This window comes from Erinaceus europaeus, chromosome 20 (assembly GCF_950295315.1).
Source record: "Erinaceus europaeus chromosome 20, mEriEur2.1, whole genome shotgun sequence".
In the NCBI taxonomy this organism is placed as follows: Eukaryota; Metazoa; Chordata; class Mammalia; order Eulipotyphla; family Erinaceidae; genus Erinaceus; species Erinaceus europaeus.
This window is the reverse complement of record NC_080181.1, coordinates 51,510,005-51,526,483: the sequence shown is the minus strand read 5'-3', so window position 1 is coordinate 51,526,483 and position 16,479 is coordinate 51,510,005. Positions and strand designations below refer to the sequence as shown.

Genomic DNA, 16,479 nt, shown 5'->3' with positions numbered 1-16,479 from the left:
AGAGTTGGACAAGGTTAAAACTTTGCTGCAACTATGTTTAATTATGATGAGTTACGAGCAAACATAAAATAAAATCTCTGCTTTTCTCAGGTTATTGGAGTAATAGCTTTGTTTTTCTATGAGGGACATTTTGTGTTATTTTGGTATTTATTTTAAGTATTTTATTTGTATTTCATTTGAAATTTGATCATGTTCTCTGGTGGCTATAAAATAAACCTGGCAGTCTGAACATCTTGCAACAGGAAAACTATATCATGATCCATAGCTTAGTATTTCTAATCAATTAATTTTTCTATAATTGCTTGTTTATTTATTCTCTTTTGTTGCCCCTGTTATTGTTGGTTGACGTTGGATAGGACAGAGAGAAATGGAGAGAGATAGGGAGGAAAGAGAGGGGGAAAGAAAGATAAAAGACACCTGCAGACCTGCTTCACTGCTTGTGAAGTGACTCCCCTGCAGTTGGGGAGTTGGGGCCTCAAACCAGGATCCTTTGTGCCACCTGTGCTTAACCCGCTGCACAACTGCCCGACTCCCTATAATTTTTTTTAACTACTCTGAATGACTTCTGCACTGAGAATCAGAATCCACAGTATTATAATTTATCTTTCAAAGATTATTGAATTGGATTTTTTACATTTCTCATAGATAGTAAAAAAAAAATAACACTTTATGTTAAACTATAACAGATGTGACTCTTTGCTGCCACTTTTTAAAAATGGTTATGTAAGTATCTGACAGCAGGAATTTATTCCTTTGCAGACTTTGATTATCTCAAAACTGTGTGTAGAGTATACAACATTTACATAGCACCGTTTCATAGTTGAAGGATACTACAGAATTAAAGCTTTATGTATGGTAGGGATATCTTCAAGGTAGGTGGATGCTCTTTGAAGGAATAAAATTACTGGTGTTCCAACAGCATTTTTTTTTCTTTTAATGTTTTCATCAAGCACCCACAGTCAGCTTGAAGAGTCTCAAATGGACCCTACCAGTGAGAAATCAAGATGGCAGCCCTCTGTGGGGAATTTGAGGAAAATGGATTAATAGAAGAGTGCTGTGATAATAAGAAATCAAGAAAGGGTTCTTTTAACATGGATTTCATGAAATGAATGAAGATACTTTTCTTATGTGGCACAAGTGGACAGTGGATTTGACTTTCTATAAAGACTATATCCCTTGCACAAGTACTTTTTTGACATTTGGAGAGGAAAAATGACACATTAACACCGATATAGTTTATATACTTGGATTTTTTTTTTTTGTAGTTTGATTTGTATGATTATGGCTTTGTGGAATGTCAACTTTAATAAAATTTCTAACACTTTAAAACTTCTCAGTTTGGGCCTTTTTTTTTCTGAAGCGGAAATTTTAAATACTCAGTTACTGCTTTAAATATTACTTGCAGTTGCTTAGCAGCTAAGTGTACTAAATAAAAGTGATAAAATGGTGTGCTGGAAAATGTTTTACTTGGTTGATTAAGATTTATCTCTTCATAAAGTTGTGGTAATTTGTGCTCTAAGATTGGATCTTTCAGATGTAATACTATTTTTTGTTTTGTGTTTTTTTTTTTAACATGCAGAATGATCTGGGTAATGGAGTCTTTGATTTGCCATATTATAGTGAACTTCCAAACAAAAAGCTGCCTCATAATTCGAGATGCGTGATATAAAAGTAATATTTTGAGTTATTTTGTGTTGATGAGAAGATTCTTTTTGGCTAATTTTTAATGTCCTAAACAAATTATTGTATGATACAGTATTATCTGAACATTTAAACTAGCTGGTATGTCATTATCTCATTCTTGAAAGATTTTAATTTACAGTGAGGTGTCCTTAGTTCATTCATTTAAAGACAAAATTTTGTTGGCAATAACCAATAAATAAAGGAAAAATGATTATTTTTTTTCTTAACCTATACAGTAAGGGATATATACTGAAAAAAAATCATACCATGTCACTGAACACTTCTGTTTTAATGAAGTGGATTCATGTATTGATAGCAACAGTTTCAGTATTTCTTAGAAAAGTTAAACTTGGTAGGCCAAACTAATTGCTGGTTATATTTTCCCATTATATGTAAAACAAGGATACTTCAGTCGGATTATATTTTTTTTAGGGTGAGAGAAAGTCTTGTGCTTGATTAATTTCAAATATATGGTCAACACAGGTACAGGTTTTCTCTCTGATTTTTAGTTGGTTGGTCTGTAAATGTGGAATTTTAATTTTGGCACAAAGTTACTTTTGTAGGAAGTATATACTTGAAACAGTTTTGATTATGGAGGCCACATATACTGAGATGCAACATTATTGCTTTTGTAAGTGGATTTTCTTTGTGAGGGAAGGAACTGGTTTTAATGGATTACAATTTTGAATAAGGAAAGTTGATTTGATTATCTTTGGTTGTATGAATGTTTTCTTGGAGTGCTTGTTGGGAGAAAGTGTTGAATAATTTGTTTTTGGCCTTTATATTTTGTTGCTATTGATCTCATGGTTTTGATACTAGATCTTGCTTTATGAGATTACTTGAGTAAATTGGTATCAGATGTAACCAGATGTTATTTACATTGTTGAATGGGTATATACTTAGAATTTGATCTGAAATTAAATGGAAGCTTTGGGGTATACATGCTATTCCTTTTCAAGTTGGTTTCTTTGGTGTGTTATTTAAAATTGACCTAGGTATTTTCAGTTTTGAAGTTTTGTTTGAATTATTGTGGGAAGTAAATATATTATGGTTATGAGAATTTTGGGTAGTGTTTACAAGGTAAAATAATGGGTTAAGTGATTTTGTGAAAGTAAAAAAAATAGATTCTTAAAACTGGTGGCGCTAACTTTTGCTCTAATGCAGGTGAACACTAGGGAGGCGCTATTGAGTTATACCCCTTCTAATCATAATGGAAACCCCCCCATAAACTTTGCCTTTGGTTAATTTTTAGGCTTTATAAAGAAGGCAAAACTTGAAATTAATTTATGAAATTGAGGTTTTTGTTTTCACTTGGAAACCATTTTGACCATGGGGGGTTAATTTTTTAAGATTAGTATTTAATCTGAGCTTTACATTCTCTAAGAATTATCCCTCTTTCAAAATGGCTTGATAAAACACCACTTCCTGTCCAGAGAGGAAGTAATTTTAGCTTAAGGACTGAAATATTTAGCAGATCTTTAGACAAAAGGAACAAATTACATTTCTTTCTGGCTTAAAAAGGGTGTTTGAGCCAGAGGGGGTTAAGAAACCCTCCCCCTCCCCCCTGTTGGGGTGGTCTGGAGGGGCAGGTCTGGTGGGGGTGGGGGTCCTTTGCCTCCCAGGGATAGAGGATCTTTTTTTTTTTTTTTTGGTTGAGATGAAGGGGTGGGTCTATGGTACATCACCTGAGTTGTGGGGTAAATGTAGAGAGTGTCAATCAAAGGCAGAGCTCTCAGAGCTGGGAAGGAGGCTCTAGATGGCGGCTGTGCCTTAGAGAGAGCGCGCTCTGCTCTCTGCCTTTGCCTCACTTTACGCAACTTTCCCTAACTTTCAGGCAGCCTCAGGGGGCCCCTGCAGCCCCCTGCCTCTCCTAGTGACTTACTGGCGTCGATTTTGACCCTTTTTAGGGAGAAAAGCAGCTTTTAGGAGCTTTCTTTTTCTGCCTTGTTGGAAAGAAGCAGCCGTACTGAGAGCCCAGGTCGTTGTTTTTCCAGCTTAGAAGCCATGGCGCACCTCCATTTTTGTGCGCTCTCCTAATGAGGTTTTTTTCTTCCGGACTGTTTTAGTATTAATTGTTACTTAATTTTTTTTTGACCAGTTAACATATTTGAGGGTTATTTTATTTATTTTTAGTTTTTTTTAGCGGAGAACATTGTTTTTATTTTTAATTATTTGGGATCTGATATTTTTCTACTAGATAGGACTCTTGCTTTGGACCTACTACATGGATCAGGTAAGTTCATGATCACTAGTGGTAATTTTAAATATTTATATGTTTAAGTTTGCTTTATTCTCTGTAAATAAGAGAAATTCCAGGATGACGCAATAAGATACAGAGATTGTTATTTGTATCCAATGTGTTACTTTATGAAACTTTCCTTATTGATAGTGAAGATTCTCCTTGCTCCTTTTTTTTTTTTTAAAGGAAAAATAGAAATATTTTGCTTTTCGGTGCTTATCGCTGTTGTATTAAAACAATATCGTTACATCGTCAGGACTTTGTTCCTGATAATAAAATCCATCCATAGAAGCTGGGACCTTACCTTTCTTTCAACTTTTGACAGTAAATACCTGGGCACAGGACTTCAAAGCAAACACAGATCCCCCTCCCCCTTAATATTTAAGAATTAAAAGATGATGAGAAATAAGGACAAAAGCCAAGAGGAGGACAGTTCGCTACACAGCAATGCTTCGAGGTATGAGCTATCAACTTTCTTCCTTTTTTTCTTTTTTTGGGGAAACCTCAGCTTACATTGTTTACCATGACAGACATGGATAGCTGTCTGTTTTATTTTAAATGTTTTACTTCTTAGGATTCAGTTTTTAAAGTATGACCTTGAGATTGCTAATATGCCACACCCTAATTTTTGGTAGCAATTTATGAAAGTTGAGCTGTGACTTAAGGCTTCTCACAGAAGTCAAAAGGTAAGGTACCTTTATACAAAGGAGCCTTTCTTGTAAACTACAGTTTTCCTGTCAATTTTCAGTTTTTAGGTTTTTGTACCGTAGAAAAATGACCTTGTCGGTTTAGCCATTGCTGCATTGCACCATTTTACATACAAGGCAAATTTTCTCTTTGAAGAATCTAGGATATTCAAACTTGTAACTGAAGGCCATAGAGGAGCCTTGTGGTAGTAAATTATAGTAAATAGACATTTGAGAAAGTTATATGAATGAAAAAATGTACATTTTAGAATGAAATTTCTAAAAGGATCTTTTGACTGATAACTTTCAGTTTATATTTTTATCTGACTCTTTCTTTTTGGTACTCTTTGACATTTTAGGACTTTTAATGTGTTTTGCCAGAACCTTTATTTGATGGCTACAGTTTTTTGCATTTATGAAATCAAACTTGTGATCACAGAAATCCTGGAAACTGATACTATACCTGTTTTGCATGAGTTGTTGATTATAATTGTATATTCTTACATTTAAAATAATTCAAGGTTTACATTTCATTTCCTATATTCCTGCAATGCTTTCTGGTTGGTAGATAAGTGCATTTTAGCTGTAGCAGCTTCACATTTACTGATTTATTTCAAGTCATCTGGAATACTTTACCTTCTGAAGCTTTCAAATGTATTATTTATTATAATCATATTTTGTATTCACATTCATTGGGAGTACCATTTTTAGTGACTTAAGCAATAAAACTTACAAGATATTTTGTTGTATGACCTGTATATTAATCTTTAAAGTATATATTAATGGAATTCTTGATGTGTTATTGTAAGTTACAAATTTTCAATCATGCAATTAAGGCTTTGAATATGAATTCTCTATTTTGTACTTTTATAATTTTATAGAAGTAATTTTGTTATATAATGAATTTGAAAGTTTTGAACATAACTTTCAAAAACAATGTTGAATGCTGTTTCGTTAGACATAAAAATAATTTGACTTTCTGCTTTCCAAATATATTTTCAAATTCTTTTGCCTGTTGTCACATAGTTTGACCTGTCTTGTACTGAAGTGGAATGCCCTTGTAATTTACCAGCTGAAAATTGGAAAGAAAACAACTATTCTTAACTGATTTTTCTGAAAAGTAATGACTGAAGAAATAGGCATTCCCTGGTATATTTTACAAATTATTTAAGACTCAATACCTAAAACTGTTATTCCCTTGAGTGTAGTATTTGCATAGTCTCACTTGGGGTTTGGCTTTCTTATGCAAGGTTGTGGTTAACATTGATCTAACTCTGCTTTCTAATGTAAAAAAAAATTAAGTAGTGTTATTCTTTTAATAAGATACTCTCCCCAGGAAACTCCTTGGAAGTTGATTTACACTTGGTAGCTAGCAGTTGGATTGTAATTTAACAAGCTCATACTAAGGTGCTTTTTAAATGCTTTTTTGTCAAGAATGTTTTCAGTAAGCTACCTGATGAATGTCCAAAAATATTGGATTGTTAGTAGAGAAAATGGGAATTTAGATTAGGTACCCTAATTGTGTGCCTTGATAAGAGGTACATAATTACGACATTCATTTTGAAATGCTAAAACTAGAAAATGTGTTTTTTTTGTAGGTAAATGTCTGGAGTTACTTGAGGTAACTTAACTAGTATATTGTTCCCTTATCCTATCAGGATTTCTCCTTGAGGACCCAGTTTCTATGGCACAAAGTCTAGTGTTTAGGGAATACTACAAAAACCATTTTAGCAGCCTGAGCCACAGAAGAGGAAGGGAGGAGATTGCAGGCAGGTCAAATAAACCTAAGTTTGAGAGTTACATTTAAGATCTGGAAGGATATATGTAAATGCAAGTTTAGCTTAAACTGGACACTTTATAGGGACACACTGCAGTACTTAAACAGTGATTATAGGTTTGTTATTCCTATTACACATGTTCCTATAGTCTTCTGAAGACTCCATTTTGCTACTTTGTATATCAAGACTTTGGAAGATTAAAAAGTCCACTTTAGAAAATACAAAACAGTTGATACTTGTAAAACATTTAATATAAGTTTTAGTAATGCTCGTTTGTAGAAATGGAAGCCATCTAATTTTGCGATTTGGAGTAACGAGTAATAATGTGAACAGGAGAAAAAATGAGAATGGAACTGCACAGAAAGTGTTCTGACACAGAAAGCCGTGTTTGCCTTGCCGTTTGGAAACAATCTGTTTCAATTCAGATTGTTTCCAAAGCTTCCACTGAATCAATTGTTTTGATCACCTGATGTGCTAGCTATGGCTGCTGCATTTTAATCAGTGTTTTAAGTAGTTATTCTAAGTCTGGGAATGCTAAGAAATGGCATGATGCAGTTGCTGAGACTGGAACAGGCAGTTTTTGTAAATGGCAGCCATTTTATAACGCTGATAATTCTGAATAATCGGAATTATTCGGGAGGACTGAAGAAAAAAGGGCATCTGAAATACCAACGCCTCTTTCCCACTCCCCGTCTCCTGTGCTCGTTCTCCGTTGCTGAAATGAGGGGCAGCTCGATAGTTGACGCAGGCACCAGGTCTGCGAAGCCCCTGGCAGGCTGGTGCAGGTCCAGCTTAGTCACAAAATGGCTGTTCCTTTGTGCCGCAGCGCTGACAGACATACTGCATTGCACTGTGTACTCGCCAAACAGCAGGAAGTTGCCGTGCGGAGTTCAAAGGCCGGCCGGCGCCGGCGCAGAGCGCTGATTGGCTGTGCGCATGCCTGGTAACAGCGGGTCACTATAGTGCCGGTCGGGAAGGCTCCGCCCCGTGACGTCAAGCGCACTGCTACGCGACGTGCGCGCTGGCGTGTTGCGTGCGCAAGCAGCCTGGGTGTTTCGCTGCCGAGGGGCGGGGAGTGGACTGGAACGCTGGGGTCTTTCCGCATGGTGGCGCTCCTCTTCTGGCCGCAGGCGTCCTCACCCTCCCGGCGCAGCGTGCTTTTTTTTTTTTTCTTCCAAAGCTCCTTTTGGAGAAAGTCAGGTCCACTAGAGAATACCTGTGGATGTTCACATTTTCCGAATTCTTATCTCACGCCCCCATCCCAATCCCTTTGGCTGTCGCTCGTGGCGACACATGAGCTGAGTATTGTGTCCGCGGAGCTGAGTACTGTTTCCGCGGAGCCGGTCCCCGAGATCTTTAAGTGGAGCCGCTGACGCGGCCTGCGAGTCGCGGTGCCCACATGGCCCAGCGGCACAGGGGGGCGGATGGTCTGAGCTGGTGCCCCTGCCTCCCCGCCTGGGGCAACACGTGGGCCCCGTGGGCCTTTGCGGGCGACGAGCGCAGGTCAGTGCTCACACATCGGTTCTTACTGTGCAGGCAGGCCGCAGAGGAAGCCGGATGGGCTCTGAGCTGGGACCACTGACACTAGGTGTCCCACTTAGCAAGCAAGTGGCTACAAGCATTTTTAAGCATCTGCAACACTAACTCCAGAGCTGCCACGCCCCAGATTGAGGGGAGATGTGTGTTCCAAGAGACAATCACCCACTCTCGCGTCCCACTCGGTAAACTGAGATGTTGCAGTGCTGTTCTTGCCTGCTGAGATTTGAGGTCCTTGCCTGGGTTATTCAGTTAGAAGTCGTGCAACCTAAGCATGAAGGAAAGACTAAGTCGGCAGTTTTTTATTTTAAACGGAGCACCGCTCAGCTCTGCTTTATGGTGCTGCAGGGGATTGAAGCTGAGACTTGAGCCTCAGTCTTGAGAGTCTCTTTGCATAACAATTATGCTATTTATTCCTGCCCAAGTCTACTTATGTAAGTTTATTTTAGCAGAGCACTGATAAGCTCTGGTTTATGATAGTGACAGGGATTGAACTAGAGACTTTAAAGCCTCAGGCATGAGAAGTCTGCATGACCCTTGTGCTATCTTCCCACCCCCCAGTCTTTTTACTGCAGTTGTTTTTCTTTTCTTTTTCTTGTTCTTTTTTTTACGTTTGTTAGGATTAAGTTGTAATGCAATTGACCTTTATTCAGAATGTTTTTTTCCAAAGAGACTCGTGAGTTTAGAAGAGACATCCATAAATTTGGGTTTATCTTAGGTTTCTGAACAAAGCTTATAAAAGCCAAAAAAAATATCCACTGTAATTAGTTTGGGGGTCTTGCATAGTCTAGACTTTATTCTTTTTTTTTTTTTACATCAGAGCACTGCTTAGCTCTGGCTTGTGCTGGGAATTGAACCTAGGATATTTGGCCCCTCAGGCATGAAAAGCCTTTTTGCATAACCATTATGCTGTCTCCTCCACCCATAAGTTTAGATTCTTTTTTAAGTATTTTATTTATCTTATTTTTGAGAGAGATGCAGAGAGAGAAAGACAAAGAAATACCAAAGCACTGCACAGCTCTGGCTTATGGTGGTGCGGGGGATTAAACCTGGGACTTTGGAGCCTCAGGCATGAGTCTCTTTGTGTAACCATTATGCTATCTACCCCACCCTTTGCATAACCATTATGCTGTCTACCCCCACCCAAGTTTAGATTCTTTAGGCACTTTTTGGGTAGTTTATGGAAGCTTTAGATTAATCTAGGTTTTCAGTTGGCCTTAATGTGTGCATTTAACCAGGTGTGGCGCCATCAGTTTGCTTTATAGACATACATAACAGATACAAAGTAGCATCCTTAGGAAATATTTGTATCTTTGAATGTATTTTTTTTTTTTTTTTAAGATTTTATGTAGTAATGAGAAAGGACAGAACCAGACATCACTCTGGTACATATGCTGCCATAGCTTGAACTCAGGACCTTCTATTTGCAAGTCTACTGCACCACCTCCCAGACCATTGTATCTTTGAATTTTTATGTGTATTTTAGAAATATTTATAAGACTTGAATTTTATTTTATTTTTCATTTTTATTTCCTTTTTTTTTTTTTCCCCACCAGAGCACTGTTCAGCTCTGGTTTATGGTGGTGCTGGGGATTATGCTATCTACCCTCACCCTTTGCATAACCATTATGCTATCTACCCCCACCCAAGTTTAGATTCTGCTGGGGATTGAACTGAGACTCTGGAGCCTCAGGCATTAGAGTCTGTTTGCATAACCATTATGCTAGCTACCCTCCGCCCTTGTTTTTCATTTTTATGGGTAGGTTAATGGTGTACAGTGCAGTTATTGACACTGGTACAGTTTCTTCCTCTGTATCATGCAACAGGACCTCAAGGTTCCCTTTACCCCCCTTCTCCCTTTCCTTCCCAGAGTCCTTTGTTACATTACAAAAAGATTTTCATCTCGCCACAGTACATCTAAACCAAACAGTTTTGTGAGTTGAGACTGAGTACTGGCTAGTTGTTTTTATTTTATTTTTTATTTTCACCAGGGTTATCTCTGGGGCTAGGTGCCTGCATGTTAAACCCACCATTCTTTGTAGCTTTTCCCCCTCTTCTAGAGAAATTGAGAGGGAAGGGAGAGATAGACACCTGCAGCACTGCTCTGCTGTTCCTTAAGCTTCTCTCCTGCAGGTGAGGACCAGGGACTTCAACTTGGTACTTACAAATGGTAACAGGTATGCTTTTAAGAAAAAAAAAAAAGAATTAGAACAATTGTTTGGGTCTGGTATTTGCCATTGCAGGGTCTGAACTTGGGACATTTGGACCAGGTGTGTGTTTCCCTGTCATTGGTGTTAACTCCCTCATCAGTTGTATTAAATTTCAATATTTGTAGATGCCTTGGGAATGGGATTAAGTGGCAGTTGAGTACTGTTCCAGGATATACTGTCAATTGTTTTAAACATGTCTAATTCTAAATAGCTGTTGTTACTATGTGAATTAATAGTATATACATCGTGATAGAAGCCAGTCTTGCTGTTACTCTCCTGTTCATCCTTCTGCTCTACCTGGCACTGAATTCACATGTAAACATACTTGATTTTGATCTTGAATGTTGAATAGTCTAAAGTTAGAAAAGCAAGTTAACCAGCAGTTGTCTGCCATCTGATTACATATTTCTTTTGTAATCCGTGATTCAGCACTGTTGGAACATACTGCTTATAAATCTGTGTTAGTACCCTCCCCCCATCAGTATAAACTTTAATTGATTGCACAGGTCTAAGGCCAGACACATGTCTTAAACCTGCTATTGGATTCATAGGTATAGTGTGTGCGTGTAAGATACAGTAAATCTTGGTCAGATGGAAGTCCTTCATACTACAGTTTGAGAGAGTTTTAATTTATCATTTTATTATTAACATGCCTGGGTAGGAGCTCCACCTCCTTTTTGTGGGGGTGTCATTTTAGCACATCTTCTGGATTATATTTTACACTGAGAAATATTTAAATTCCCTTTACTGGTGAATTTCGTTAGTTTGAGGGAAAATGTGATGTAGAATGATGTAGAGGAGTCCTAGCTAAGCCTCCAGATTGCACACTTTGATTGATTTCTTTCTAGTGAGTTATGTTGTTACTCATGACATATTTAAGTTACTTCAATGCCTACTAGGAACTTTTTATTTGGTTCTGAAAACTCTTACACACGCCCACCCCTGTCTGCCCTCCCTCCTCCCATCAGTTTAGGGCGGCTACTCATTGTTGAACTTGCAGTGTTCTTGTTATTTTTTAATGTGGATGCTCTTCATGGGCTATGAAGATTTCCTATAAAGTGCTTAGACCGAAGTTGCATAATAAACATAAGCTATTAATAACATTTGAATCCTTATGCTTCATCTTACATTCTTCTGTACTTGATAAGTTCCTCATAGGCTCCAAGTGTTCCCAGGCTCAGTGGTTAGTGTTGTGAGATCACCACCTCCAAGAATCTGTTCAGGCCAGTTAGGAAAGAGATTGTCTATAATTTTTGGAGGTAAACTCCCTTTCAATTACAACCTTGAGTATGTTTTGCAGTAAATCCTCTCCTGGCCACACCCCCCTCCCCCAGAAAGTTAGCATTTTGAAGGGAGCATAAGATTCTGATCTAGCTTCTGCTGTGATTCATGACCTTGCTCTTGGCAGGTCACTAGTAGTTGATGCCTTCCTGTAGCTAGTAGCAGTTGCCCGATTTGCCCTCTGCTTCACTTCCCCTCTCAAGCTGCACAAGGGTGAATCATGAATACCAGGATGCTCTGCTATTCGGATATAAACCTGGCTGCAGGAATATTTATAACTAATGTCATTGACTGTATAGCCCTTTTAAAAAATCAATCTTTCATAACGTCATAAATTTGACATAGTATAATGCCTACTGCTTTAGACCATTATATTCTCAAGATTTGTGCTTTTTTCTTTTTTTCTTCCCTTTCCTCTATTTCTTTCATTTCCTGTCTTGTATGGCATGCAAGTAGAGTTCTATTTTTGTTTCTGTGTCAGACCTTGGAGAGCTTCTAAAGATACCACAGTTCACCAAAAGCCTTGGGATTGTAATAGTTTTCAAAAGCTTTCCATGTTTTAAATTTACAGGTGTTTCCCATGTGTTTCAAATCTCATGGAACACTTACTGTTGTGTTGTCGTCTAACTTTTGGTCTTTCCATTGCTAGTCCCATTTTTTTGTGTTACTTTTTTAGGGCATTTTTCACAGCAGCTTGAGTTTGGAGGTCTGGAAGCTGAGTGGGGCTGGAGGTGGCTGCTGGGAATTGACTCCTGGTGAAAGAGGAAGCTTTTCTGCATTAAGTGTCATGCCATATCCCACTGATGACTGCGTTGTTTTTTAGTCCTAAGATTTCTGAATTCCTGTCCTAGCTGCTTTACATTCTAGTGCTATCTCTTAAGCACTTTGTATATACCTCCAAAAATTTGGGTTCCACAATTATCTTTGCATGCTGCACATGCTGCACATGCTGCACATTGTGAATGCCCTGTTCCTTGAGCTGAGGGTTGTTCCTCGAGCTGAGTGTGGTTGTGGAGCAGCTGGAGTGGTGTGTGTCACCTGGGGGTCTTGTGTGAATTAGCTGCACTGAAAAACCAATCATTAAGAACATGATGGCTAGCTCGAAGCACAAGAACTGGCGTAAGGATCCTGATTTGAGCCCCCGGCTCCCCACCTGCAGGGGAGTTGCTTCACAGGCGGTGAAGCAGGTCTGCAGGTGTCTATCTTTCTCTCCCCCTCTCTGTCTTCCCCTCCTCTCTCCATTTCTCTCCATCCTATCTAACAATATCAATAACAACAACAACAATAGCTACAACAATAAAACAATAGGGCAGCAAGAGGGAAAATAAATATATAAAAAAAGAACATGATGACTAGATGTCAAGTGAAGACGTTTGTATGGGTTGTTTCTAGGTTGGCCTGTAATGCTGCTGTGCATCCTTCACTAGGGAAAGTAACACGGGGAGTGGGGTCCATGTCTTTGTCAGGCACTTAAAAATATTGGGGGGGGGGGTGGGCGGTAGCGCAGTGGGTTATGTGCACATGGTGCAAAGCACAAGGACTGGCTCAAGGGTCAGGATTTGAACCCCCAGCTCCCCACCTGCAGGGGGTCGCTTCACAGGTGGTGAAGCAGGTCAGCAGATATCTATCTTTCTCTCCCTTTGTTTTCCCCTCCCCTCTCAATTTCTCTGTGTCCTATCCAACAACAGCTATAACAACAATAACAATAACAACCACAACAAAGGGCAACAAAAATGGGGAAAATGGCCTCCAGGAGCAGTGGATTCACTGAGCCCCAGCGATAACCCTGGAGGAAAAAAAAGGGGGGTGGCATTTGATTTACTGTGAGGGTTAGTGTAGTAGAAGAAACTAATCACTTCCCCATTAACCTGCTTTGCAAATGAACTGTCCTAGATGCTCCTCCTTTGAGGGACTTTGGGTCATCCTGCGCCCCACTGAGCTTTTATACCTGGACCTTTTTGTCCCTCCTGTTGAGTGGTGTAGTAGGTAACAAGTTTCTTTTTGCTGGTTGTGCTTGTAATTTTGCATTTTAATTAAATAGGTAGCAAAGTAAGTGAAATGATTGGGAGATCTCTTTCAATGAAAACTGGGCCTGTTTGGGACTCAATAGCTATCATTTGTAGTGTCTACTATGACCCTAGAACTTAAGTTCTGAATATGTTTAAAAACACACACATTCACAAGAGGCAAACTCTGCAGCTCTGGCATATGGTGTGGTACCAGGGATCAAGACTGCAAATTCTTTTGTGTTAAGCATGCAAATTCAGTACACCTCCCTTGTGTGCTTCCCTGGGCAGCCATGTGCTCATTCCTTAATATTTGTTACACTGAATAATCCTCAAAGGGGGTATGAGGAAGGTGTGGCTATCACATAATCTGTATGCCGAAAAATTGGAGACACGGGGGCTAAGTGATGGAATTAGGTTCAAACACTGGGAAACTGGCTCTGGGATAATTTTGAAATCTTGTCAAAAGTTGCTCTCAAATTAGATACATAAGAGAAAGTTACATAGAAAGCTGGAGGGAAATAGCAAAACTCTAGAATATTCCTGTACTCTGCTTATCTTGAACCATGTTACACTTGAACTCAAAACTCATCTAACAGTGTGTTACAGGTGATGGATTCCAGAAATACAAGACTATTCAAAAGGTCAAGAATGAGGAGTTAGCTCAAGTGGTGGGCATTGGACTTTTTTTCTTCTCCTTTTTACAAGTTCTGACTTATAGTGGTGCAGGGGATTGAACCTGGGATTTTGGAGCCTCAGGCATGAGAGTCTCTTTGTATAACCATTATGCCATCTCCCCCCAAAAAACTTTTTTTTTAATCTTTATTTATTGGATAGAGACAGAAGTCAAGAGGGAAGGATGAGATAGGCAGAGAGTCAACCTGCAGTCCTGCTTCACCATTCATGAAGTTTCTGCCCTGCAGGTGGGACCGGGGTCTCGAACCCCGGTCCTTGCACATTGTAACCTGTCCACTCAACCAGGTGCACTTCCCCTGCCCCCTGGGACATTGAACTTTCATGCCTGAGTTTCCAGAAAAGGCAAAGAGTTTCCTTTTCTCCTCCTGTTTCTTTTTTTTAATATTTTATTTATTTATTCATGAGAAATATAGGAAGAGAGAGAGAAAGAGAGCTACATGTCATGTGCTGCTAGGACTCGAACTCAGGACCTCATGCTTGAGAGTCCAGTGTTTTATCCACTGCACCACCTCCCAGACCACTCTCTTCCTATTTCTTTCTCTCTTCTTTTAGATTTATTTATTAATGGGGGAGAGAACCACAGCTCTCTGACATATGTGATGCCAGGAATCATACTGAGGATCTCATGCTTGAAAATGCAAGAATTTATCCAGTAAGCCTTCAAAAATTCAACGTTTACACATAGTTCCTAAGCTTAACTTCTTTTCTAGGCCTTTCCATCAGAATCCTGTGAGAAGTAAAAAAACAAATAAAAAACAAAAAAAGAAAAAAGCCCCTAGTAGCTTCTGTAGAATGGATACAGAAAGGAGTGCTCTGTGTGGGTTGTGTTGTGTAGCTGGGGGCAGTCATATAGATGACCTCCAGGGCAATAGCTCTGTTGTCTGGCTGGGTTCTGTAGCCCTCTTTGTAGCTCTGGAGTGTGGTGGCTGGGTGTATTGAGTAACTGGAGTGACTGCATTCCTCTGTAGGCTGCATTCAAATAAAAGTTGTATGGCTGGCTGGTAAGTTGTAATTTTGTGGGGAGGGGATGTGGATGTTCTCTGATGTTTCCATTTTCCTTGCTTGGTTAAAATGAAGTTTGTTGTGGACTAGTAGTGGGACTCACCAGGTTGAGAGAGTGCACATGTTGTGTGAAGATGTTGATTTGAGCCCCAGCCTCCATATGGGAGTGCCTGCAGGGGAACAAGCTTCACAAAAAGTAGAGGAATCTTACCTGTCACTCACCCTCTTATCTAAGAGAAGGAAAAAAAAAAGACAAAGAAATCATGAGTGGTGGAGTTTTGTAGTCACTGAGCCCCAGAGATTATCCTGGTGACAAAGAAAACACCCCCCACCTCCTGTCTGAATTTTACATATACAGAGCAGTTTTAAGTCCCTTTGTTAGCTGCCAAGAATCACCAGGGGTGCTTGTTAAATACATCTGGAGCTTATTGCCTAGAAATTGGAATTGGGGTGATGCCCAGCAATCTGTATGTTGAGCTACAGCCTCAATTCATTCTTGTGCTGAAGCCAGTTTGGGTAATAAACAGGACCAAAAAGTTTGGGTTTCTACTCTGCTTTTTGGTTACAGCATCTTGGGTAGGAACCTGAGCTGGTTTCTTCATCTGCTAAAATAGATGGGACTCTCAAGCTTGACAGCCTGAATTCAGTCCCTGGCATCACATGTGCCAAGAGAGATGCTCTGGTTCTTTTTGCCCCCTCATTAATATTTAGAAACTAGGTTGGGTGGGGGAGAGGTAGCATAATGGTTATGCAAAGAAACTCCCATGCCTGAGATCCCAGGTTCAATCCTTCCCTCACTGTAAACCAGAATTGAACAATGCTCTGGTAAAAAGAAACTTAAGCAACACTTTAATATGATTTTTTTACTTTATTGTGTGTGTGTTTTCTGTAGAGGCCCCAGTGTTCCCAGTGTCAGAATAACTTCCAGGAGACCTACGGAATCTTGGGACAATCTACTCCCAAGTACAGATCAGTACTGCATTAAGAAACATAGCTTATGCAGCTTGCATAGGAGAGCTCCAAGGTCTCTGCTTCAATCCTAGCACCCCCCCCCAAAAAAAAAAAGCTTATCGTTTTTATTTTTCCAAATAAATTAAAATTTGCTATTGGAACAAGTTAGATAAATTCTATTTATACTTTCTTGGTAGTCACTGTAATGGATTTAAGTTGTAAACATATTTGTTTTTAAAATGCAGATATAGGTGGGGGAAGATAGCATAATAGTTATGCAAAAAAGTTTGCATATGAGGCTTCTACTGTCCCAGGTTCAATTCCTTCCACACCCTAAACAGAGCTAAACAGTGCTTCAGTTAATAAATAAACAATGCACATGGTTGATGTAATATGTTCTGTTTGTTCTGT

General features: G+C 39.2%; 1 protein-coding gene across 4 annotated transcripts in view; it reads left to right on the top strand.

Moving 5' to 3' along the window:
* Positions 1–3,278: 3,278 nt before the first annotated feature.
* Positions 3,279–16,479, top strand: part of CHD2 (chromodomain helicase DNA binding protein 2) — a 102,212-nt gene continuing 89,011 nt past the window's right edge. For 3 of the 4 annotated variants that reach the window (XM_060179349.1, XM_060179348.1, XM_060179351.1), the window contains exon 1: positions 7,776–7,889. In XM_060179349.1, the coding sequence (XP_060035332.1) occupies positions 7,786–7,889 (104 nt within the window). In that variant the 5' untranslated portion in view covers positions 7,776–7,785. Of the gene's footprint in view, positions 3,917–4,247; positions 4,380–7,775; positions 7,890–16,479 lie in introns of those variants that run through there. The other variant, XM_007517932.3, reaches the window with a different exon arrangement.